The sequence below is a fragment of the Aptenodytes patagonicus genome, chromosome 5, assembly GCF_965638725.1.
Source record: "Aptenodytes patagonicus chromosome 5, bAptPat1.pri.cur, whole genome shotgun sequence".
Lineage (NCBI taxonomy): Eukaryota > Metazoa > Chordata > Aves > Sphenisciformes > Spheniscidae > Aptenodytes > Aptenodytes patagonicus.
In genome coordinates, this window is record NC_134953.1 from 68,787,963 (window position 1) to 68,812,027 (window position 24,065).

General features: G+C 48.6%; 1 protein-coding gene across 1 annotated transcript in view; it reads right to left on the reverse strand.

Annotated features, from left to right (window-relative positions):
- Positions 1 to 6,187: 6,187 nt before the first annotated feature.
- DMAP1 (DNA methyltransferase 1 associated protein 1) overlaps positions 6,188 to 24,065 on the reverse strand; it is a 29,816-nt gene continuing 11,938 nt past the window's right edge. The window contains exons 8-11 of the mRNA XM_076340350.1: positions 21,568 to 21,639; positions 9,329 to 9,401; positions 7,166 to 7,449; positions 6,188 to 6,291 (exon numbers count right to left, since the gene is read on the reverse strand). Of these exons, the coding sequence (XP_076196465.1) occupies positions 6,235 to 6,291; positions 7,166 to 7,449; positions 9,329 to 9,401; positions 21,568 to 21,639 (486 nt within the window). The 3' untranslated portion in view covers positions 6,188 to 6,234. The remainder of the gene's footprint in view (positions 6,292 to 7,165; positions 7,450 to 9,328; positions 9,402 to 21,567; positions 21,640 to 24,065) is intronic.

Here is a 24,065-nt window from a genome sequence, read left to right on the forward strand (position 1 = left end):
GCCCGGGCTGTGCCCATGCATGTGCGAGTGTGTGCAGGGGGCGGAGGCAGGGGGGTGCCACCTGGGTACGTGGGAGCAGGGTGCTCCACCAGTGGGACTGCCCTCACTGGGGTATGGCACCCCAGCACGTCCATGCTCTCCAAAAAGGCAAACTTTCCAGCTGTGAAAGGGGGGTTTGGGTTCCCTGCTGCTGGGAGCACTGCCCCGCTCTCCAGCATGGGCACCATGGGTGGGCCCAGCAGTCTTCCCCCACCACCTCGGGTTTGCTTGTGCCCCAGGATGGCTCTGCCCCAAGGATGCCACCAGCCCGTCCCAGCTGGGCTGCACCCACGGGTGCACCCCAGCACAGCCTTCTGCCCGGTGCAGGGTGACAGCCACCACCATGTCCCACTGGCATCTGTCATCCCAGCCTGCAGCCTGACACGCTGTACCCGCACGGCCACTACCGCCCTTAGAGCATCTCCGCTACAGGCTGGAGCCAGCGTGGCTCTGCCCGGGGTGCTGGGGCACCCGCTCTGTCCCGGGCAGCAGAGCCAGTGCGAGCACAGCACCATGACGTGCAGGAGCCATAGCAAGCCATGTAGGAAACGCCACCACGTCCGGGTGCCCAAGGGACCGTGTCCAGCACCACGGTGCTGCTGGGTGACAGGGACGCGGCTGTCCAGCTGGCACGGACTGGGCAGCTCCCGGAGGGAAGGGTCAGCCCCAGCTCACTTGCTCCAAGCAAAGGTCACAGGGGTTTTAATGGCTCCCTCTGTGCAGCCCCGATCAGCTTTATTGACCTATTTTCGATGGAGTCATCTAATTAGTTTTCTATGAAAACTTAAGAACTTGGCCTTTGCCCTTTACTCCTGCAGGTGAGAATGTGACTCAGAGGACGTTGTCACGGTGGATCAATTGCCAGTTACACTTGAAAGGCAGCGCGGAGGGGACACGGGGTGGGCAGGCGGGCAGCGGGGCAACGGCCTGGAGCAGGGCGCACAGCCAGAGCCACCCCTGCCCACAGTGGCCGCAGAGGCAGTGCACGAACCCAGGCTCCCATCGCTGGCATCAGCGATGTGTCAGCCCCTCCGAGGCCCCGCAAAACACGGGGCGCAGGGACCAGAGCCCCCCTCTCACCACAGACTGAAGCAAGAGGTGTCTGCCTGCCTTGGGCAGGGCAGCAGGAGGAGGAACTGGACCTGACGGAGTGCTGGGGACAACACGAGTGCTTCCTGCCAGGGGCATTCCTCACCCAGGCGAGGCAGCGCCTGCAGGCGTGGGGCATGCAAGAGCCGCCAGAGGATAGCAACTACGCAGGGGCTGAGCCTGTGGGATGCTGGAGGGAGCTCCCCAGCCTGGCGCAAGCAGCGCTGCAGCAGCCCGGAGCAGGGCCTGGCGGCCCTGAAGGCAGCAGGGGCTGCAGCAACCCCTACTGCAGCCCTGCAACCGAGGCAGGCAGGCTCAGGGAGAGCCACTGGCAGCCAGGGCTCTCAGTAAGGGTAGCGGCACCCAGCCTGCCCAGGGTGGAGGCGAGACAGCTCACACCACCTCCTCCCGCTCCGCACAGGCTCACCAGGGCTAACGATGACTCTGCTCCGGTGTAAGCGACGGGTTCTGTATTTACAAGGGAGCTCGCAAAAATCTGGCATGTAAAAAAAAAAAAACCAAACCACCAGAACAAACCGCAGCCAATGCTAGTGGCCGTGGGGCAGCCATGCACGGCCTTGGGCAGAGGAGCGGGCGCTGGCAGAGCCCTGCGCAGCCCCAGGGCCGCCCTCCAGCACCTGCTGCAGGTGTCCGGAGGTCGCACCGCTCTGGAGGTCAGGTGGGGCTGGGGCCGCGGCGCTGGGCAGGGGATGGCTCCCGCTGTTCTCTGGAGCACTGCAGTGTTTGCCCCAGCAAAGCCCCCATCCTGCCCCATCACTGCAGGCTGCAGCCTGTCCCTGGGGGCTCTGGGACAGGACGGCACTGACCCTGCACACAGCTCTGCACCTCCTCCTCGCCCAGCGCAGGGGGCTCACGGCTTCTTCACCTTCTTGACGGAGGAGGAGCTGGAGGCCGACTCCCTTCGCTTTCTCTGCTCCAAGAGGGAGACGGGAAACAAAAGAAAAACCAGGGTCAGCGGGTGGGAGCGCTCAGGTCACACAGAAAACACAACCACCTGTCCCGGCGTCGGCCACGGGGCTCCAGCATCACACCCAGCAGTGCCCAATGGACCACGCTGCCATCTGCCCAGCTGAAGGCAGGGCCAGGTCCTTGCGTGATGGGAGGGACAGCGCTAATCCAGCAGTGACGAGGAGCTGGGATGGCACCCTTGCGGGGGATGTCACCTCCCTGACATGGACAGGGCTTTGGGACGATCATCTTTGTGGTGCAGGGTCTGGGAGTGAGCAGGAGAAAGGGGCTGACCTCTACAACAACACAGTGGTCCCAGGAGCCCTGACCAAGCAAGCTGGCATGCCACAGGCCCTAAGGAGCAGGGCCTTGAGAGAGGGACGGACCAGCTCCATGCTATGGCCAGCTGTGCCGGGGATGCTTGGCGTGGGACAGGGCAGAGCCTGGAAATGCTCCTCCACCACCCAGGCCTGCCGCGAAGTGGCCTAGGAGCAGAGCAGAAGGCTGACAGAACCACGGCTCCTCAAAAACCCCTCCTCTTCTGTGGGCAGCGCGCACCGATACACCTGAGCGAGACTGGCGGGCTCTGGTGAGCCTCACCCTTCACAGACAAGGTTTCAGGGCTGAATCCGGCCATAGGAAAGATGGGGCCGTTCACACCAAATGGGGAACGTGACCCTAGGCGTATCGCTGCATTGCAGTGAGATTCAGTGCCAGGCGCTGCACGGACGCTACGGCCAAGACCGCGGCGAGTTCAACAACCAAAGCCCGGCTCTGTGTGCAGGGTGCCCCAGGCATGCCAGAGCCACCAGGTACCCCATGCACTGGGTGCCATAGGGACACACGGTGCCAGAGCCCTGAGGGCCCCACTGCACAGCATCAGATCGGGTCCGCTTTGCGCAGCACAATGCACCGCAGGCAGCGGCGGTGGCTGGCACTGTGGCACGCACCGCACAGGCACGGCGACTGCGGGCAGGTCCCTGCCGTGCCCAGCCTTGCAGCCATCCCCTGTCCCCAAAGGCCTACAGAGCCACCGCCCCGGCTGGCAAGCACCCAGGGGATGGACAAGGCAGCACTGACACGCTCTCCAAAACGAGTCAGGCCTGCCCATCCCTGCTCCTCCAGCCCTGCTGGTCCCGCACGCGTGTGCTCCCGGCGGCAGCGCGCGTGGTGGGAGGCCCCGCTGCCTCCCCCGGCGGAAAGACGGCCCCCAGTCCCCACTGGGCACTGGGCAGACGGCAAACAGAGCATGGAATTTGCACGGCTAAAAGTTAAATACAACACACACACGGATTTCGTCAGAGGCCCTGGCACGGCTGCCTTCACGGGATCCGATTAACGGGGAAATAAAAGGGCCAGAGAACCCACACAGCAGTGTGAACAGATGCCCTATAAAAATCAAATACATGGTAATCAAGGGGACCGAAAGGTACATTTAAAAAAACAAAAACCCACCCTGGAAACAAAGGAGCTGAGCTTTGTGGCTTTCCTGGGAGGGCTGTGGAATTAATGGGGAAGAGCACATGTGTTTGATAATCTTTATATGGCAAAAGACCCATCTTTCAAATATGTCACAAATTCATATTAATCACCTTCCTATTGCCTTCTGTGGCACAGCTATTCCAGTTGCCCTGGGCAAAATTGGGAACTGTCTGGTTAAAAAAAATGTTTTACATTATAATTTACAAGAGCCTACAAGTCTAGTTTCTTTTAATGGAAAGAACGATTAAAAAAAAAAAAAGAGGAATATATATACACCCTGGTATATATACACTATATATATTAAAATATATATATATATATAAAAGACAGATATTGTAACTCCATCTGGAAAGAGAGAATGTTTGATCTTAACAATGTAACTTCTAGCTTTCAAACAGGCTCAGAAAACAAGAAGTCAGCAGGAGTTCAGATAAAGGAAGCTTAAAAGTCAAATAATTCTGACTCTGAACCCGAGACTTCTTAGACTCAAGGTCCTTTCCTTTACCCATTAATGGGCTGACTTGTGAGCTCAGGAACAAAGTGCTGCAATGTGAGGATTTCTGAGAGTCACTCATTACAGATCACTGAGTAGAGTCTGAGTTGCGGAAATCAAAGGATCCAATCTGGAGTAACTGGCTGAACTTCTGCTCGGAACTAATTTGTTCCGAGTTCAGCTCACCTTTCACCTCCCCAAGGCCCCGAGTAAAGTCCCTACCAGGGTCAGCAGCAGACGGCACTGGGGGGATCCCAGCTCGGCTTTAATGGTCAGCAACGGGCACCGCAGCCCCCAGGAGAGGGTGGACAGGCAGCAAGGTAGGAGGGATGTGGTGGACAGGGCAGGGCAGAATGGTGCTGGGCTTCCCACTGCCCCGCAGGCTCTCGCTGCTGAGACAGGCAGACACCTCTCCTAACCTGGGCTAAAACACCCTGCTGAGATGTCCCCCATGCCTACTGCTGGCCAAGGGGGATGGCGGCAACCAGCTGTTGCCACAAACAGTATCTCAATACCCTGGTGTGCCTCTGCCCATCCGTTCCAATTCCTGGAAAGAAATCCAGGCATGCCGGGCAGGGCTCGGGAGTCAGGACTCCTAGTCCTATTCCTGGCTTTGCCACTCACTCCCTCCAACATCTGGAGCAACGTACTTCTCTCCAGGGAAACAAATCTGGCTTCAGGGGAGCAGCTGGTTTGGAGGCTGAACTAATCCATGCTTAATCCAACACGTGGAGTGCCATGGACGGGCAGTGCTAGACAGCACAAAGGGATTCTCCAACTCAGAGGAATTTGAAGCGGGAAGATTAAATGATTCCCCCAAGGGCCCCCGGCAGCTCAGTGGCAAAGCACACACTTGAACTCAGGAGTTCGAGGCTGGCGTAGCAGGGTTAAACCGCTGAAGCAGCCTCGGCGAAGGGAAGGGCAAGGTGTCACCCACAAGCGCCCACAGCTGCAGGAGGCGAGGGAGGGAAAGGCCACTACAAAGCACCGCTGCGCTTGCTCTACAGAGAGCTGCTTGTTTGCACTACCAATATTGCTACCCCCGCTGCAAGTGCCCCAGGGTGGGGGAAAAGCGCTGTGCTTGCAGAGGCAGGCTGCTTTCTCAGCACCGTGTCCTGGGCCCACTGCCTCCCACGCTGTCCCCATCGCACCAGGGCTGAGGACACCTCAGGGTTATCGCTGTGCGGGGTGGGGACACACACATGCACCCTACCAGCCGAACAGCCAGCGACTGCCCCAACCACCCCCCTTCTCAGAGCTGACCCTGGCCCACTGATCTTCCAGAGGCCAATTTTAGCCATGACACTGAGTGAAAGGCACTGGGGCTGCTCCTGCCGGCTCTGGGCAGGGCAGGGAGCATCACCAACACACGGCCTCCACTCGGCTCAGCCCATCCTTGGAAAAGCTGGTTGTGGGCCACAGGCTGCTGGTCTCTCCCACCACCACATCGCCCAGAACCGCAGGAAGGGTTCAGGGCAAGCACAGTGCCAGGCCCTGCCTGACTCTCCAAACATACCTGAGCCAGGCAGAACGTAGTACAGCAGCCCCATTTCCCTCCTCTCCAAGATACCCCTCCAGCTGGGATGTAATTTTTCCCCCCCTCGAAAGGTAGCATAAAATGGTCACAGTGTGAATGTGCTTGACCTTTTGTCTTGGACTAATCTAATTGTGTCGTCTTTGTGTAATCAGCCGGTAAAGGTCAGTGCTGTATTTAACATGGGGGCCCTTTAGGTACTGAATTTGCCTTGCAGTGAATTAACTTGATTATATTTCTTTCAAATATGTCAGAGACCAGGTCAGTTTAACCCTCTCCGTGCTGCCTGGGCCCACTCCTTTGTTTCCAATTCTAGGAGGTGGCACTGAGGAACAACGTGGTCAGAAACACACACATGGGCTCCCTCCTCCTGCAGCCATGGCCACCACCACCACCACCACCTCTCCCACCTTCCCAACAAGCAAAGTCTCAAGGGAGAGCAAGTGTGTTATGAATCAGCCCGCAAAGTTTGCAAACCAGGACACCCCGGACCGCAGGGAGGGGTGAGGTCTCAGACTGAATGCAGTAGGGGAAAAAAAAATTCAGAAGACTCCTTTGCAAACATGAACCTGTCTCAGTGGAACGCTTCCTTACGACTCCATATTGTCACAATCAAATAGGACATTACTCAAGTCCAGATTAATGTGTCGCCTCTGCCGTTGACAGATAAGGTGTTCTCAATATCCTGCAATACATTATACATTTTAGAAAGTAAAGGTCTGTGCCGCTACCAGGGGCAGTATGTCTGAGGCGTCGGGGATGCCACTATGTGGAGACGGGCAGCTTTTACCAGGCAGTTCAGCTCAGCTGTGCCAGGGGACTGCACAGAGGGGAAAGCAACCTCAGCTGATCCCCAGGCATACCCTTGGCCCTGAGGCAGTGGTGGGGGGCTGGGCGGCCTGCCCTCATGGAGGCAGGGAGGAGAGGCTGGTGATTCGCATCCTGCAGAGGTACATGCACAGGACATTGTCAGAGGGCTCGCCATGGAAGAACCCCTAGGTCTGGCTTTCCTTTCTTGGCACTGGAAGTAGGGTATAAAAACACCCCTTTGCTCTTCAAACACCTCTCTCCTTCCCAAGCCTCCTGCTCCAGGCAGGGCTACTGCTTGACTCCAGGAACTTGGGCAGGTCATGGCTCATCATCTCAAGACTGCTTTCCCCACTCGCTTCCCTCTGCTGAGCAACCCTTACGGGGCTGTATCTAGAAGGAAAATGCCTCAGGCCTGCAGCTGTACTGGCATCACTGTTGCTGCCCTAGTGCAAGCTCTCGTCACCCAAAGCCTTGCTGCTTTGGTCCACGGTGGCACCCACGTCAAGCCATCTGCCTGCATGCAGGATGTAGAAAGCCCTGCTGACCCCACCTATAGCACCAAGAACACTGTCCAGCACAGGAGAGAAGCCCAGAGAGCAGCACTGGGACTTGGGGGGAACAGGCGTGCTGTGCTCCCTTGGATGCGCACGCCTGGAGGGAGAGCAGGGCAGCATCCCCAGCGCTTGTCAGGGCATCTGCGTCGGAGACCTGAGTGCTCCCTGTTCTGCCCCCCCAACCTTCCTTCTCACCGAATTGGGGGTCAGCGGTGCTCCTACTACATCAATAATCTGGTCCTTGGCATCTCCCTTGCCCTCCTCAATGCCGAGCCCTGCCTGGCCATCCGGATGGGCGCCTTCCGCACTGAGGGGGCCAATACTACCAGCTTTGGCCAGGGCCTCATAGCGGTGCCGTAACATCTGCAGCTCATATTCGCAGTTGGCAAAGGCTTGCTTCAGCTCATACAGCAGCACCAGGTCGCTCCGCAGCTCGTTGAACATCTGCACAATCTCCTCTGTGGGCATAGGGTTGAGATCTAGGGAGAAAAAGGGGTTCTGTTAAACACCCAGACCTGCAACCCTACAATGGAAGATTCATAGAAGGGTCCTGGCTGCCCATTCACTCCCACAAAGATACGCCAGAAGCCTCACTCCTATCACATGGATCATTAGCAACTGGCATCCCTAAGGGTTGGAGACCTGAATTTCCAGGCTGTCCTTTGGCTCTGGCCAAGTACTAAGGGTGAACCTGCAAAGTCCAGGACTCAGCAAGTGAAGGATGATGGAAGACACAAATCAGACCAGACAACTGAACCTTGCTACCCACCAGGTCACGTGAAGGGAGCTCAGTCTTGGGTACAAGTCCTCACACACTGCTGCAGAGGACAGAAGAGCTCCTGCTGTTCCCTACACCTTCACCAACAAGGGGTGGACAGGCTGAGCTCCCTTGCCTCTCTTGCTGCTCCTCCCAGGGTAGGACTGAGGCAGAGAATTGCTCTGCTGCTGTGTTACAGACATGTTTTAATGCAGACCTGAACTGCTTGTAGCAGGGGCTGGCAGATCACCTCCCCACACCTGCATTCTGCTGCAGCCCATCACACACGCACACAGAGCCAGGAAGAGCTGTGTGTTCTGGAGAAGACAAGGATGTGCGTTTGTCCTGATATACAGCAGTGCCCCCCTGTCCGCTGGGCTGCCCACATGACCCCTTCCTGCTAACACTGTGTTCACCCACGCAAAGCCCAGGTGTGTTTCTGCACTCTAAGGCACTGCAGGGCTAGAGCACCAGGAAGCCCTCGAGATACGTGTGTTTTATAAGGCAGGAGTGGGGAGTCAGGAACCCCTCCTTACCCTCGTGGAAAGTGAGCTCTAAGAAGCACTCAAGTCCTTCCCCAAGGTTTCCCTAGCAAGCAAAGACAGTAACTCGCTCAGTTTTAAAGCGGAAAGGGGAAAAAACTCTGGTTGAGCCACTTTTACCAGCCACAGGAGGCCTTCAGAACCACACACAGTCTCTGAGACAACATACCAAGCCATAAACCAGTTGGCCCAAAAAACTAACAAGAGTTAACGGAAGTCAGTGCTGGGAGCAGGCTCAGTAATCTCCTGTAAATCACCAATAAGGCTTTTTTTTTTTTCCTCCTTCTTCTTTTTTTCTTTTTTTATTTTTAAAAATCCCCCCAGCCACAGTGGGGGGGAAAAGGGATCATCAAGTGCCTAATCAAGGGGCACTGCATGCTGGGACCTGTAGTACGTGCAAACTGTACCCACTGCATGGAGGGCAGCAGCTAGCCATGGGCTGCACTTCCTCCCCTCTAGCTACGAGCAGGTATTGTACGTGTTCAGTGAACCTTTCTTTCTGCTGCTAAGACACTGGAGTTCAAGAGTGAGGGATGTGTGTTTACTCGCCTTTCAGCAGAGATGCTCCAGATTTTCACACAGCATGCAACCTATAAAGGGGGGATGAACAGTCCCAGACGCATTTTGGACTTGCCACCGTGAGCAGTAAATTAAGAGGAAACGAAGCTTGAAAGCAAGACAGGGCATCCCTGAACAATGCGCGTGCCATGGTCACTAACACACTTAGAAGTACCTCTCCCGGCAAGGCTGAGATTTGCCTTCCTAATACTGTGCTGCCTCTCTTGATGGTTAAAAAGGCCCAAACAAGAGAGAAACAAAGGCTCTTTTAAAACATTTTTCTACTGGGAGGAAAAAAAAAAAACCCTGTGCATCTTGTTCTGGCTTTTACCCTCTCTCTTTTTTTTTTTTTTTTTTTTAAACACATAAAATATTTTAAAAACCATTCACATACTGTTATTCAAGAAACTGGCTGTATTACTAGGGGAAAAAATAGCCCATCTCGAGAACAAAGGCTAGCTCTGTGTGTCTCTTTCTCTCTCGCGTGCCCCCTTTACTCACCTACTCCGAGTTCCATCAGCATCTGCTCCAGGGCTTTAATCTTCTTCTGTCCCACCGAGCTTGGCAGTTTCATCTGGAACACAAAGGTAACAGAGCCACACAGCTCAGAGATAGCCCTCACTCACAGCCGTCTAGTTCAAAAGGCAAGAGAGCTTTTCTTTTTATAGTGCAGGGGGAACAAAAAAAGAAAGGGAGAGAAAGGAAAATCAAGTGGTAAGAGAGGGAGACAGGGGCTGAAAGTTTTCAGACTAGGTCCGAGGGCAGGTATTGAAAAGCCCGGTCGTGAGGGCTTTTATTTTCTCTCTCGTGTGTGTGCAAGACACGCTGTTTTACAGTTTCCATGTGTCACTGAATTAACAACAAAAGTTCTTCTTGGCTTCAAACCCTCTCCCGCGGTGCCCAGCCCATCAAAGGGCTCATTTACACAGCGGCTAATGTGCAATGCTGCCCTACTTTATTCGCTTTAGCCGGCCTGATTAGACTCATGCGCTAACAGACTCACTTCTCCTTTTACCTGCTGAGCCCCAGACCTGTGGGATTCATTTACAGAGCAGGCTTTATAACAAAGGGGAGAGACAGAGAGAGCACAGTTACTTGACTGGCAGAAGTGTGAACACACATTTACATCGGAGCTAAGGGGCTAGGTGAGAGAGGAAGCATCAGATGTGAGCTATGAAAGGGAATTGGAGCTGGCCAGGAGAGGAAGAATGCATACACTTAGCAGGGTCCTTCCTCTGCATTCATTTGGGCTCTAGCAGGAGTGCTAGCTGCTCAGACCAAGCATTTATTAGATTACAAGCAGCACAAATGCAGCTGGCACAATATGGCAGGAAGAACAGGTTTCCAAGCCCTGCGGATATATCCAAGAGCGAATGAAAGCACTTTCCTTCCTCAGCAATGCTAGAAGACAGACCAGGAAAGAAATGATTCTCAACACCACAGTGTCAAACACCTTACTGCACGCAGTCATAGGCTGTCCCTCTATTTCCAACCCTGGGAAGGTGAGCTCACACCTCCACTCAGGGATCACCATCACCAGCCCAAGCTGCCCAGCAGGCCATTGAATAGCCAAGAGGTGAAAGCATCCTGCAGCCATCCTGCACACCACTTAACTGATCAGTGGCCCCAACCTTGGCCAAACCAACCATGAGCCTGCAACACTGGGCTGGGAATGACCTAAGGAAGAGCCATTCTTTACTCCACCTTAAAACTGGCCTCTGAAGTGAGCTCACCCGAGGGTCCCATGGTCACCTTACTTCCCATAAGCCACAGGTTGAAGTTCCCCAAAATAGACAGCCCAATGTAAATCTCCCAAATTAGGCCCACCTTCTCCACAGTGTTCACTGCCCCAACACAAAAATGACAACAAGAGACACCATCTGGAACTTCTCAATTCCTCTGAAGGCAGGAGCACTGCGCGCACATACCCAAATGGTGAAAGCGCTAACCTTAACTCAGGTATGGCTGAACATGTCCCATCAGCAGCTCCACAACCCCAACGCAGGACCTGCTGGGAAAACCTGTCTTCTCCACCACATCATTTCAGCCAAGAAACCAGAGTACGGATGCCACAGAGCACCCCAGGGAAACGGGCTTTTCACAGTATATGCTAAGAAGCACCTAGTCCTTTTGCTAGATACTACCACCACAATTAAGACTCCAGCAAAGGACCAAGAGGACTATCAGGGAAGGATTTCTAAGAAACCAACCTGATCCAGAGGATCCAAAAGGAGAAGTAGGGAAAAAGGAAAACCCACCCTCGAGCAAACAGCCAGCACAGGAAAGGACTAGAGGACACCTCTGTCCTTTTTTATACCCTGAGGGTCTTTGGCTTAGAGCTGGGGTTTCTGCACAGCAGTGAATTTCATACTTCAGAGACTGAATCTTTACAGTTGACCACAAAATGATTGTTTTAGCAGAAGAAAGGCTACCAAAGGTATCAGGTACTTGGATTTCAGTCAAGTCTTTGGTCCAGAGTCTTAACTTAAGCAGAACCTTACTAAAATAGGTTTTACCAGGAGCTCGGCTGCACAGACTACCTGCACAGGTTCTGCTGAAAACCAGCAGGACAGGGTAGAGCCCTAAGATAAGGCAGCCCAGAGCACTGGGACAGGAGATGGTTCTGTTTATTTGGTAGGTGCCATGCTGCAGCTAGCAGTAGAATGCCAAAGAAGGAAAGGTCACTTAGCACAGCTTAGTGGGAGACAGAATGGTTAGCCTGAAGCATCGGGAAGACATTCCTGAGAGCAAGAGGCCTTGGTCCAGAGAACTGTTCTGCCCCACGAGGAATCACACAGAACATTTAAGATGGGCAACATGCCCAGCTCTGCCTCAGCTGGGGGATGTATGGGCTGACCTAGTCAGACTGTGCTATCCTTAACTTGTAGGACACAAAGAGTTAACAGAGCCCAGCATCTCCTCATTGAAGAGCTCTGGACACACAATACTTGTGTGATTATCACAGCACTGAGAGTCTGTCTTCACCCCTGCCCCTAACACCGACATCACGGTCTTTCTAGCTAAAGGCAGGATTCCCTTCTGTTAAACACCAGCTGGCAAAAGCATGCTGGACTTCAAGCCAGCTTCAGGAACAAAGGACAAGAAACGGGAAAAGTTCATGCTTGGCTAGGCTAGGCAGACAGACAGGAGGTCTTGGTTTGTTGGTTAGAGGAAGAACACAAGCTTTTCTCCTGGGAGGCTTCCACTAGCTGAAGGAACTACTGGCAACACAAACGATTAACCTGGCAAAGCCTTCAACTGTGCTGTTGTGTACGTCCTGCTCACGTCCCACAGGAGTCTGGTCAATGAACACCGACCCAAGGTATTCACTGAAACTCCTGAAGATTAGAGGATGGAGCCGGGAGAGGCAGGACAAATCAATTTAACTTCAAAGATAGGAACATTAGAGATGCTCAGGAGGAGTGGGGCTGTGAGTTTAGTTTAAAAACACATCAATTAAGCTTCCTTTTAATTCAGGCAGGAAGATCTGGCCTGCAAACAGGAAGGCTTCATTGGTTTCTCAAAGCAAGAGTATATTTTAATTTTACCATCATTAAGAAAATGTTATGATTTATGTGGCTGCTGTCGGACTAATACCTTTAGAATTTAGCTGGCTAAGCCAATTCATCTCTAAGACTGATGAAGGCTGATTGCTCTCTATGCAAAATGTATTAAAACTAAACGAGCAGTCTATTACTCAAATGCTGCTGATAATCTGTTAGCCAGGGTCCGTTAGCTGGGCTGCCTTGTTGGAGGAGAGAAGCCGTCATGCCCTGTACAGCTCTGATAAGCCCAAGCGTACTTCGGCAAGCCCTTCTTTGTTTTGGTCTTTTAAGTATATGTCCAGAGATGCACCAGAGTGCTGCAAGTGGTGTATCACCTGCCCTCATTCCCAAGGAATGAGGCAATCCGCAGGGACCGCAGGTCCCAGCCAATGGCACAGAGAACAGCTCTCTGGCTCAAGATGTGTGCGCTGGGATATGTGGTTTCTGCAGGCCATACCTCTGCGTTAATGAAAACGCAATCTCGTCGCTTACACCACAGCTCCTGGGATGTTCTTGGTGTTGTCATGGATTGAGTCCTCTGCAGAGGCTGAGGAAAATTATGTTCCTCGGAGAACTCCAGTGAGCAACCACAGCTTCTGAGGTGAATGGCATTTGCCCTTTTCTTTCCTTCCTTATACTAGACTATTATTGTTATTTATTATCTTTAAAGTCCCCATATAATAATAATACCTGGGAAACAGATTGCTCCCGTCAGAAAACTGATTAGCTGGGATTTTTGAGGTTACTATATTTCGGATGCTCTTCTCCTTTGACAGCCTCTCCCTACAGCCCTCTTTGCAACACCAGCCTGCGCTTATAATTACACCAACATCGCTTTTGATTTAAGGACTGTAATCCTTTGTCCTTGCTATAAACAACCTGCATTAAACACATGAACTGCATGTACCAAGAGAAAAATAAATAGAGCTACAGAAAATTGTGTGAATCAACACCATGAAGCCACAGCACCAGAGCCTACCTATTCAGAGAGGAGCCTTGCCTGATCCTGGGATACACAGCCTCTGCTGGCATGCACTTGGCCTGAGCAGCACGGAGTACACCGGTACTGAGCCGGTCTGCTCTCCCCTGAAGGAGGAGGGCATTGCTCAGGAATTGGGCCATGCAGCTTAAATAGATGAACAGAGCATCCACCGCGCTTTCACAGCAGGGGCTGAAAGTCTGGGGGGTGGCCCTGAGCAGTTCGATTTCTATAGAAGGTCTCACCGCAGAGTACCCTTGAGGTTTTGAATGATACAGGACTTTTATTTAATGTTCAAGACATTCCACCAACAAAACCTTGCTAATTCACACTAATGACTAGGACACCTACTGCAAATTAGTTGCTAATTGGCAAAATTCATTAAATGAACAAACATGATAAGAAATAACTGAAGATATAGCCTCCCCAAACAGACTTGGTTCATTTATTTTTGTGTGCCGTGCAGTTTTCATGATTTATGCTAATACTTTTAAGCACAGTTGTAAATGTATTTGAGTATATTTTGGAGGGGTAATGAAGTCTAAGAAATAGCAGAGCTTGCAACACAGTCCCCTGTTATGTCTTACAGCATCACTACTTGGCAGGTAGAGACTGTCATGGGCATCTGCACTAGGAATGGAAGAGGTCTGCAGGATCTACAGACAGATTCAGCTAGGTCCCACGTGTGATTATATCTGTGTGGTCATCTTAAATGTCCTGCTCTCAATTTATCGTTTTCTCCATAAATGCTCCATTTCTGGTGCTCACAACTTAAAAAAAAAAAAAAAAAAAAAATTGCACTTTCATGCTGAAACCTTTTGTTTGGTCTATCACCAAAATACAAGGTTTTTAAAATTAATCAATGGTTATTTGGATATTTCACATGTACCCTCCCTGATGCTGCACTTCATTTTAATTCAATTTTGAGATAACCTTTTCCTTAAGCTCAACCTTCCCCAACCCTAAACAATATGACTGTCCTAAAACCGTTAATCCTAAAAACTCCACGCATGTGACCTGTGTCTGTACAGCTATAAACTGTGGTTTTATGCACCGGCACTGGTATTGTTGTTCAGCATTATAATACAGCTCACTGACATTGAAAACCACCTTCTTGATGGATTTCAGCAGCAAGAAAACTTTCTCATTAGGCACTTTCTTCATGGATATCTTTAGAGTATTGAATTGCTTAGTGGGTTTCCAGGAAGGAGTGCTAAAGTTCCAGATGAATAATGTTTTTTGCATTTTCTGGCTTAAGATGGGGAAAGAAGGTCAACCTTTCCCCGGCTGCATGGCTCTACTCTGCGGGAGCGGAGAGCCTCCACTCCTGCACAGTTTTAAGACTCAAAGAAGGAAAGAACCACATTAAGTACTTTAGCCTTAGAGCTCTGGAATTTAAAAAGCCCCAACAGAGAAATTCAATTTCAGATATGAATGTGCACATTTCTGGAAATCTGAAGTGCTTAACTGCTCAGAACTGAAGTGCTACAATGGAAGGCAGATGGGCAATTGCAATGGATATATGCAAAAGTTAGAAAAGTTTGAAATTGCACAGGTATTCTCTGCCTCAATGAACATACATGCTTCCCCCTGCCCCAGCTTACAGCCATGGACCCCATGTCTTACGTCAGTGCCTGCTGATCTGCCAGACTAAGATTTAGGACAGATAAAAATAAAGAGTCATACCGCTATGCCATGTCTACTATGCTGTGTTACACATTAAACACACAGCGATCACTCCGGTATGGCACACGACCATCAACTTGTTCCATCAATGAAGTTTAATGCTAAATAAACCAATCTTTTAAGAAGAAAACATTTCTATATTAAACTTATGTAAATGGTTATTTCAGGGTCATACCTCACAAATTCCCAAACCAATTGTGCAAAAACATAAATTCTGTACTTGAATCCTCCTAGTAAATTAAACCAATTTTACTTGTTAGAGGAATATACCTAGTGAAAGCTTTGTCAAGGATGAGGGAGGCCAACAGAACCCGGAGAAGCACAGCACACTCAGGCATATGGCAAAGTAGCAGCTCACTGATCTTATAAACATTAATGCCTCGTTATGCATCTGTAGCACTGATTCAAGGGGTAAAGCTAAGAAATACTTCCTAAAAAAACCAAAGGTCCTGGAGCATCAATGTCTCAGCATGATGGGTTTTCACCAGTGCAGGTAACAAGGTCTTCAAGGTTTTTATACTCTCCCACCCCTTCCCCCTGTACCTGGAATGGGGTACAGATTGCTTTGACCCAGCACAAGTGGCCTAAAATGAGAATGACCAGGAATCCACACAAATGATGGCTGATAACCTGGAAAGGGTCAGCTTTCTCCCAGTTTGACATACAGGTTGCGACAAGAAACAAGACACCTGAGAAGACAAGAATAATTCACACCTTGCCAGGACTGCCTGCCATCTAGAAGACGGTCATCTTCTGGCAAGCAAAGTATTATCTGCCACCTAGCAATCCTGAAATTTCCTTGCCCTTAAATACATTTTGCTTTGAATACAGTGCAAGCCTGTAAAACAAATACAAAAGGACTACAGGAAGTGTTTGTGTAGGGAAAAATAGTAAAATACATGGTGCAGAAGAAAGAACTGCACAGGACATTTTGACTGGAGGGTGTTTTATGTTAAAAGCACATTACAAGTATGACACTATAGTATTTTGCTTTAGGAGATCTGCAGATTCCCAGACAGTTCTACCTCTGCCTCTCACTACAGGCGTGGAAACCAAGCTGAGACCTGTAGAGATGGCTGCAGGAAATGGAAACGGCTGCAGCCTCTGAGCTGCATCTGACTGAAACAAATCAAGAGCACAGAAGAGTGTGCTATGATCACAGAGAGGGCCCTAAGATAGGCCACAGGAGGGGGAGCTCAGAGGACAGTTTCACATAGTACGAGAACATTATGTAAACTTCCAGATCAGACACAAATCCAAGAAAGTGTAGCAAAACATGCCTCTAGTCTTGAATTGATGTTGCCTTTCTCTTAAATAATTTAACTGAAACTACACTTAACCAAATACAAAAAAACACAGTGACTAATTACACTCCAATCATTATATTGGTTACACTAATGAAAGAAAAAAAGTAATATATATGGTGCTCTGCACAAGTTACATACAATCAGATTACCAGATGAATGACACTTAAGACTGTGTCACTATGGGCACACAAAGGTAGTAAAAGCTTCTCAAATTGGTCCAGGACTGGCAGACAAAGGTCCCCAAGGCCTCGTACTGCACAGACACTGTTTGGTACCTGATGATTCAACAGAAGCAGCAACTCAGAGTGTCCTTTCCAGAACTACAACTTATTTTAAATACCCCATTACTGTACCCAGAGCGCTCTCTTTATACCCGAGAGCCTACTAAGGCTTTGGTCCAGATGCTCTCCCACACCAAAGAACTCCACGGAAAAGGTGACAGATGCATTTTCTTTCAACAATTTAACATTAACTACCTTTCAGTTTAGCTAAGAATGAGAACGGAGGAAGAGAAGCGTTGGATTCACCTTCTCTAGTTCATTCAAGATTTTGTATCCTTTGCTGTTCTCTTTAAAAATAAATACTCCAATATTTTCATCTTATTTCATTCTCTACAGGCAGGAGTTTGATTAGGAAATGCACCAGCACTCTCTTGGCCCTAATTAAAGGGCATGTAATACAACAAATAGATGGCAACACCACAACACGAATTCGATCCAGCCTGCATCATTTGTTCATAACTTTTATTCACAGAAATGAGACTACTACCTTCCTTCCACACCTCTGTCAGGCTCCCCATGGAAATTACTCTCATCCACTCTCTTGCAGAGTGCAAACATACAACTTCACTAATGAAAAATTGCTAGCAGAAGCAACAAGCACATCTCAGCTAACTAATCCATGGGATGTTCAGATCTGGAAACATAAACTTTCCTACCTAATAAGGGTGTGCTGATCTCCATCAGATTGATGCCAGGATGCCTTGGAGTGCAATCAATACAAAACAAATAAATTATTAATTGCTCCAAGTAATTAAATTTATCAAATCCAAATAAAAATAACTGATATTTTATGGAACTGCTTCCAAAGCTGAACCTCTGAAGGGACAGTATTGATCACAGTAGGACAGACAGATGTTTCACATGTTCACAGCCGATGAGGTCTGGGTTTGCATTAATGACAGGGAAGGAACAGAGCCAACAGCCTCCGATGCAGAGTAAACAGGCGGCGTGCTTGGCCATTTAATTGTGGGTCAGATCAAATATGGAGAATAAACATGTCTAAACACATATATACAACCCCATCTTCCTCTAGAAATATCATTCACCTTGGAGGTGTAGTAAGCACTCAGTTCCCACTCCAAGAAAAAACAAATGGAAGAGAACTCACACACACGCATTCCCCCCACAACCACAGTAAATCCTTACTCATTAATCAATGCTAAAAAAAAAAAATGTTCAGCAGGCTAGTAAATATTTAAAAGCTGGTGAGTGTGAATATTTGAATCAATGGGTACTAAAGCTGTACTTGTAATTTTCCTTCCTCTACTTCTTTTTTAATTGGTCTGACTGGCAAATTGTCTACAAGATCCCAGTTAGCAGATGGAGTCAAGCCGCTGGCTGGAAGCCTTTTCTGAGGGGAGGTGGTCAGCTTTGAATGACTAAGCTGGAGCATCCCTCAGTCCTTTCTGCAGGCTGAGATCTCTACAAACTCCTTTTCATCCCAGAGTTTTGTTTTGTTTCCAGATAAGACATCACTCAATCGATTCTCTTCCAGTTCCTTTGTTTCCAAACCCGTGACAACAGAGCAAGGACACAGACTTATACCTCAACATGCAAGAGCGGGGACAAACATCCACCCTTTTCCGTCCGTCACCTTCCTTCTTAAAAGCACTGCAGCAGCAATTCAACAGCATTAACGAAATCATAACTTAAAATTCGCAGATAAGGCTAAGAGAGAAGATGAGCAACTTAAAACACACTGAAAAGATGTTAAGTGTGCCAAAGTCAAGTGCTCTGATGAGCATACAAGACAAAGGTTAAACTTAAGAGAAAGCTGAACATGACATGGTACAGAAACACTGCGGTGAATTCAAAACAAACTCAGCTCTGCCCTAGAGAAGCAACACGATGCCTCGATCACAAACATGTGATTACTGTTGGTTTGTCTGGGTCCTGGAAAAGAGTCAAGTTCAACAGCTCCCATTTTCCTTTCCTTCAGGCAGATCCTCAGCAAAGCTTTCCTTCCTCATAGCTCCCTGCTTTCCCTGTAGTCTCTTCCTCTCCTTTCCCTGTACAAATTCCCTACCCATCTCTCATTTCCTCTGGCTCTTTGGCTGCCTGCCCTCCCAGCTGAGCAGACCTGGTATAACAGGAAGTTTTCCAGAAGTAACGCTTCGGATTAAATAATACATTTCTGGTGTTATTTTCATAACACTGTTTTACTAACAGCAAAGGCAAAGGTCTAAAATTCCGTTTCAAGAAACTCATGAAAGGCTTACCCCCTTCCAAAACATCTGCTACTGCCTCCTGTTCTCAGTGGCACCAAGGCAATACACTGCCTTGAATTAAGATGAAGCTTTTCATAATACCCAGCTTCTTACTGCCTTAGAGAAATTTGCGGTCTGTCCTGTCAGGAGGCAGAGGGGAAATCCCATGCAGAGCAAGGGCACAGGGGCTGTGGCCACAGCCCCATGGAGAACAATGGGAGACTGAAGCCATTGTGACAGAAGGCAGCTTGTCGAACTCACTGGAGAAGACTACTCTTCAGCATCTGCTGAAGGAGAAACTTTCAGTTATGAAGAATAATGGCTGTAAGTGACCATTAATCCTGGGGGGTGGGGAAAAGTCTTCAAATTCAGCCTGTGCAGAAGATTTTGTAAGCTTTAATGACAGGGGGAATTTGAAAAGCCAGGGCTATTGTCCTAAAAACTACAAGGAACAAATTAAGTTGAATACAGATTGCTAACTTTTTCTTCAAGGACTCATTTCTATAAATTAATTTTAACTCAAGTTTTCAGACTAATTGTAAATCCTCAGGAGAAAAAAAAAGAGTATCTCTAATCAAAGAGTAAGTGCTATTATCCTGGGGATGATATGGTACATTTTTCACACGTGACAGAGGTTAAGTCCCTGATCTCAGTGCAAAATCCAACTTCACCTAACTATGAAGGCGTAAAGCACGGTAGCAAAGTACAAAATAAAGGAGGACAATAGAAGCCTTTAGGTGAGGAACCTTTTAGGTCCTCAGGAAAAAGAACTTACTGCAGGATGTCACAAGCCTTTAGAAATCATTTTCCAATGTGCTCAGGGCAAAACATCTTACGCTGGGTATTGCCAGAATACAAGTTTCCAGCACAGCATCCCAGTTCCTCACTTAGTCCTAGCTGGCTCCCATCCTTACCAATTCCACACCACTGCTGTGTAGAGGGCTTGCCACATAAATCCCACAAGTGAAATAATTCAGATTAGCACGGATTGTCAACTCTATACCACTGAGCACTTCAGCATCTCTTACCAGTTCAAAAGGCCCGTCCTGACCTCATGTAATTAATTCTCCCCATCACCCATATGTGAAGCAAGTGAGTCTATTAGCTCCCGTTTTAAAAACAGGGAAGACTTGAATAAGGAAGCCAGGTGACTGACTAAAAGCCACAAATGAATTCATTTGCTGGGTTGGAGGCAGGTTTCACATTTCCAAGCAACAAAGTGTTGTTTTTTCACCTAGATCAGTGATTTGCAATCTTTTTCAATTTGCAAACCACTGGTACTTCTAATAACAGCACTATCTCCTTAAAAATTTCAAGCAGGGCATAGGAAGTTGCTCTAGGTCATCCCAGGAGCATGGATACCGCAGGCTGAAAGTTGCTGAATCAGACTGCCATGCCTCAGCTTATCACTGCATTTTGTGAACATTAAAGAGAACAGGGAGAAGCACGTAGCACCCATTTTCACAAAGGCTGGGATTTGAATTGCCTGTTTGGCACACGAAAAGGCTGCTGGCTTTGCCAGATGGTTCCATCACTGACAGGTTATTGCTCAGCTTCTCTTCCAGGGGGGGTAAAAAAATAGAAAAGATCAACCATCACTTATTAGTTTTCAAAAACCAAATCAATCTCCATAAATTACTCTATTTATCTTAGTGCCGGAGAACACATCTGCCACATCTCCATAAATCTCAACACATGCACTGCAGTCTTGCCTGTCACTTGCTGGGATTTTTTACTTCCTCAAGGCTGTAGCCCCTCACTCATACAGGTAGCCTGCAGATGGTGGCACTTGTACACTAAAGGGGTCCCCCAACAATGACCTTGCTGAGGCATACCACCTCTAATGTGCACATGGCACCTGTATGTCGAAGCAGCATGATCCCAAACACATTTCTATTAACAGCCCCAGGGTGTTCCCAGCAAGATCTGAAACTATTCTGACATCAAAAGAACATCCCATAAAACAGTCTTAAAAAGTGACCTAGAAAATTACTATGCCAAGTGAGGGTGCCAGACAAGGAACCTACTTCTCCACCTTTGCTACAATAAAGCAACTAAGGATTATTTTATTTGGCTAGGAAAAAAAAGCACTTATACTGGGCAAACAGGATTTTGCTATCAAAACCCCACTGAAAACATTCAGTCGACCAGGCAGATTTAACTTACGCAGCATCCCAAAACCTGTCGCTAAGAGACAGGCATCAAGTCCTGCTGATAAAACAGCAAGAAAGTTCTTTTCTCAGGGATATCTGTGCGACAGAATGAACAAAGGGGCTTTTCCCAAAAATATTTTCTGAAGATAATGGAAATAGGAAGGCTAATAATTGTATGTGTTTGTGTGTGTCTCTGTTTTTCAAGTCACAACCTGAACATCTGGTTCTTAAATGCACCTCTCATCTGTTAACAGACGTGCCCTGTGAGGCCTGTTTGGCATTTGGCTGCATGCTCCGTTTGGACTAGACAGCTCCATTTGGGTCCATCACGTGTGTCCAACAGCAGAGCGGGCACACCAGTAACAAACACCAGCAAGTTCAGGTGCCCCTGCAAGGCGATGAGCTAGCTTTCACAGAGCCAGCATTCCAGGTTTCTGAGTCTCCACATTTATGGAATTCCTTTCTTATTTTAGAGGCAAGAACTTGACTTTCTTTAGCTATAAAAGGAGAACAGATGAGGAGACAGACAAGCAGACTGAAAGACATTAACAGCGGTCCCAAGGGACCAGGACAACAGCCTACCCTCTGGCTTCGCAGCGTGACACCTGCAGATTTGAAGTCAGGAAACTTGATGCCAGCAGTCTCAGGAACAGCCTAAAAGAGATTGAAACAGGATGTCTTGATGGAGGAAACACAAGAAGCACAAGATTTCATACACACACTATCTGAAGGGGAAACACTGTTTCCTATGACAGAGAACCACCTGCCACAGCCACATGTCAGAGCTGAGGCAAGAGGAAAATCCCAAGCAATGGGATTCAGTGGGAAAATCCCAAGCAATTCACTGAGAAAAATACTGCAGTTCAAGGTATCTTTGGAGAGCTCAAGCATTTTTGCTTGGTTGGTTTAAATGCACTGCTCTACACAGATCCTTACACTCATCCACACGTGCATAAACCCTAACCCTAGATGGTACTCCTTATACTAACATATGCATATTTGCACAGTATCATCCTTATCTAACTTAGGCCCATTTCACTGATCAAAACAGCCCAGGACTTCCCTAAATCTTGGCTTTTGACTGCAAGTCCTCTAAGGAATGAGCTGAGAAACCTCTGACCTGTACAGACATGAGCCCACTAATGAAGATGTAAGGACTGCACCCCTCCAAGGAGGCCTGCTGTTTATACACGTTTTGCCATTTGTCCACTCATTAGACAGTTTTCTTTCTTCCCCACTTCACATTTTAAGCATAGTAATACAAGAAGGCAAACTTCTAATGCTGCTGCTAGACAGTAGAGCATTTAGTTGCATTTCAACAAAATGGAAAAAAAAAAAAAAGAAATCCCTTAAAAGTCTGTGCTGCTGAGCAAAGCACAAGGTGAGCATACTTTTCAATGATTAAACCAGCCTATCTGCAGGGCCCTGTGCACTGAATGGTGTGGGGTCCTCTGAACGGGTCAGTGATAGCCACGTTTCAATCTATGAACAGCCACAATCTCTGCAAAATGCATGCTCAATCACGTTTTTCCAAAAGGAAGAGTCACCTCAAATCTCCCGATTTCTTTGGAGACAGCATTCGCCTTGCTGCTCCCACATTTCTCTGCAGAGAAGCTCTGCAGCTTGTTCTTTGTTCGTTCCAGACAGGGCTGAGACAACCAGGGTTGCCCCAAGATCATAAGAGATGCTGAAGGACAGTGACTCAATTCCTCAAGTTCCCTGCCAGTGACTCTCACATCTCTATCAGCTATCTCTATGGCTTGGTCTTGAGGTGGCACCTTGCAAACCGCTCTGCGTGGCCAGGCATTAAGATTTTTTTTCAGTTATCTGTGGTCAATCCAATAAACAGAAGGCCCAGGAAGAGATTTCTAAACATGACCATGGTGGAAAACGTATTCTCTAACTACCAACAGGGCTCATGAACTTGTAGAGATCACTTTGATCTTTGGTAGGATGTAGCCTCTCTGCTTGGATTATTAGACAAAGGGGGCTGCAATCAAAAACCAATCCTCTCTGCTTCCTCTGGATGAAGGCTGGCTTTCAGACTCCCCAGACTCTGCCCCCCAGCCTGTTGCTGAACACCCTGACACAAGCAGTGAGGGTAAATCAGCATCGTTGGCTTAGCCGAGACAACTCTGACTGCACTCAGCGCATAAGCAATTAAATGGGTTCTTTTGCCTTGCGTGCCTGTACATGCTGTAAACGCTTCAACCTCAATTGACTCTTTGGTAAATGATTTTCCTTTGTTGAAATGATGCTGATGCAGCTCCTGACTCAAATTCTTAGTTAAAATGCAATTTTTTTCTTAACATTTCCTGGCTATAGTTGGTAATTGACTCCTAATGGACTCTGTCATGGTTGAAATGATGCTAGTGCAACAACAGAAACTGCTTCTCTGCCCACCCTGGCGTGCCTATCCACTATATGCCTGCAGACAGGCACCAGCCAACAGGCAATATTTTGGGCTGGACTCCCTCACCTTGATATCCTCAGCATCTTTCCAGCCCCATTCTCCATCACCACCCTTTTTTCATTACCACCAATGACGAGCTGCTTTCTTTAGAGGGAGATATGCCAGCCATGAGTGAGCTTTATCAGATCAACCCTCAAGGGAATTCAATGCACAAGGTGTCCAATGATACTATATTCACTGGGGGAGGGGCACCACAAAAAAAAAAACAACCAAAAAATAAATAATTAAAAAAAAACCCCATTTAACACATATTCCTTGGGGGGGGTGGATAAATAATTTAAAAAAAACAAAAAACAAAAAAACAAAAAAGCGTTTTAAGGAAGTGGTGGCCATTAGGTACACTTCATCAAGCAATAACTGTCTAGCATTCACTGCTTCTCTCCCCTCTCTGCACAGACCCTTCTGGAAGACGATGACACAAATGCTCTCTCTTCACAAGGTGGAGGGACAGGAATTCCCAGGGACTCACTGGAAACATCTGAGATTTTGTAACAGCCCTTTCCTACTGAAGGTGCTGAATTTAGCTCAGTCCACGCTGTCCTCTTTCCAGAAAGGGAAACTGAGGTAACATCAAATGTGAATTGAAACCTGTGTTCTAGGCTCCTTA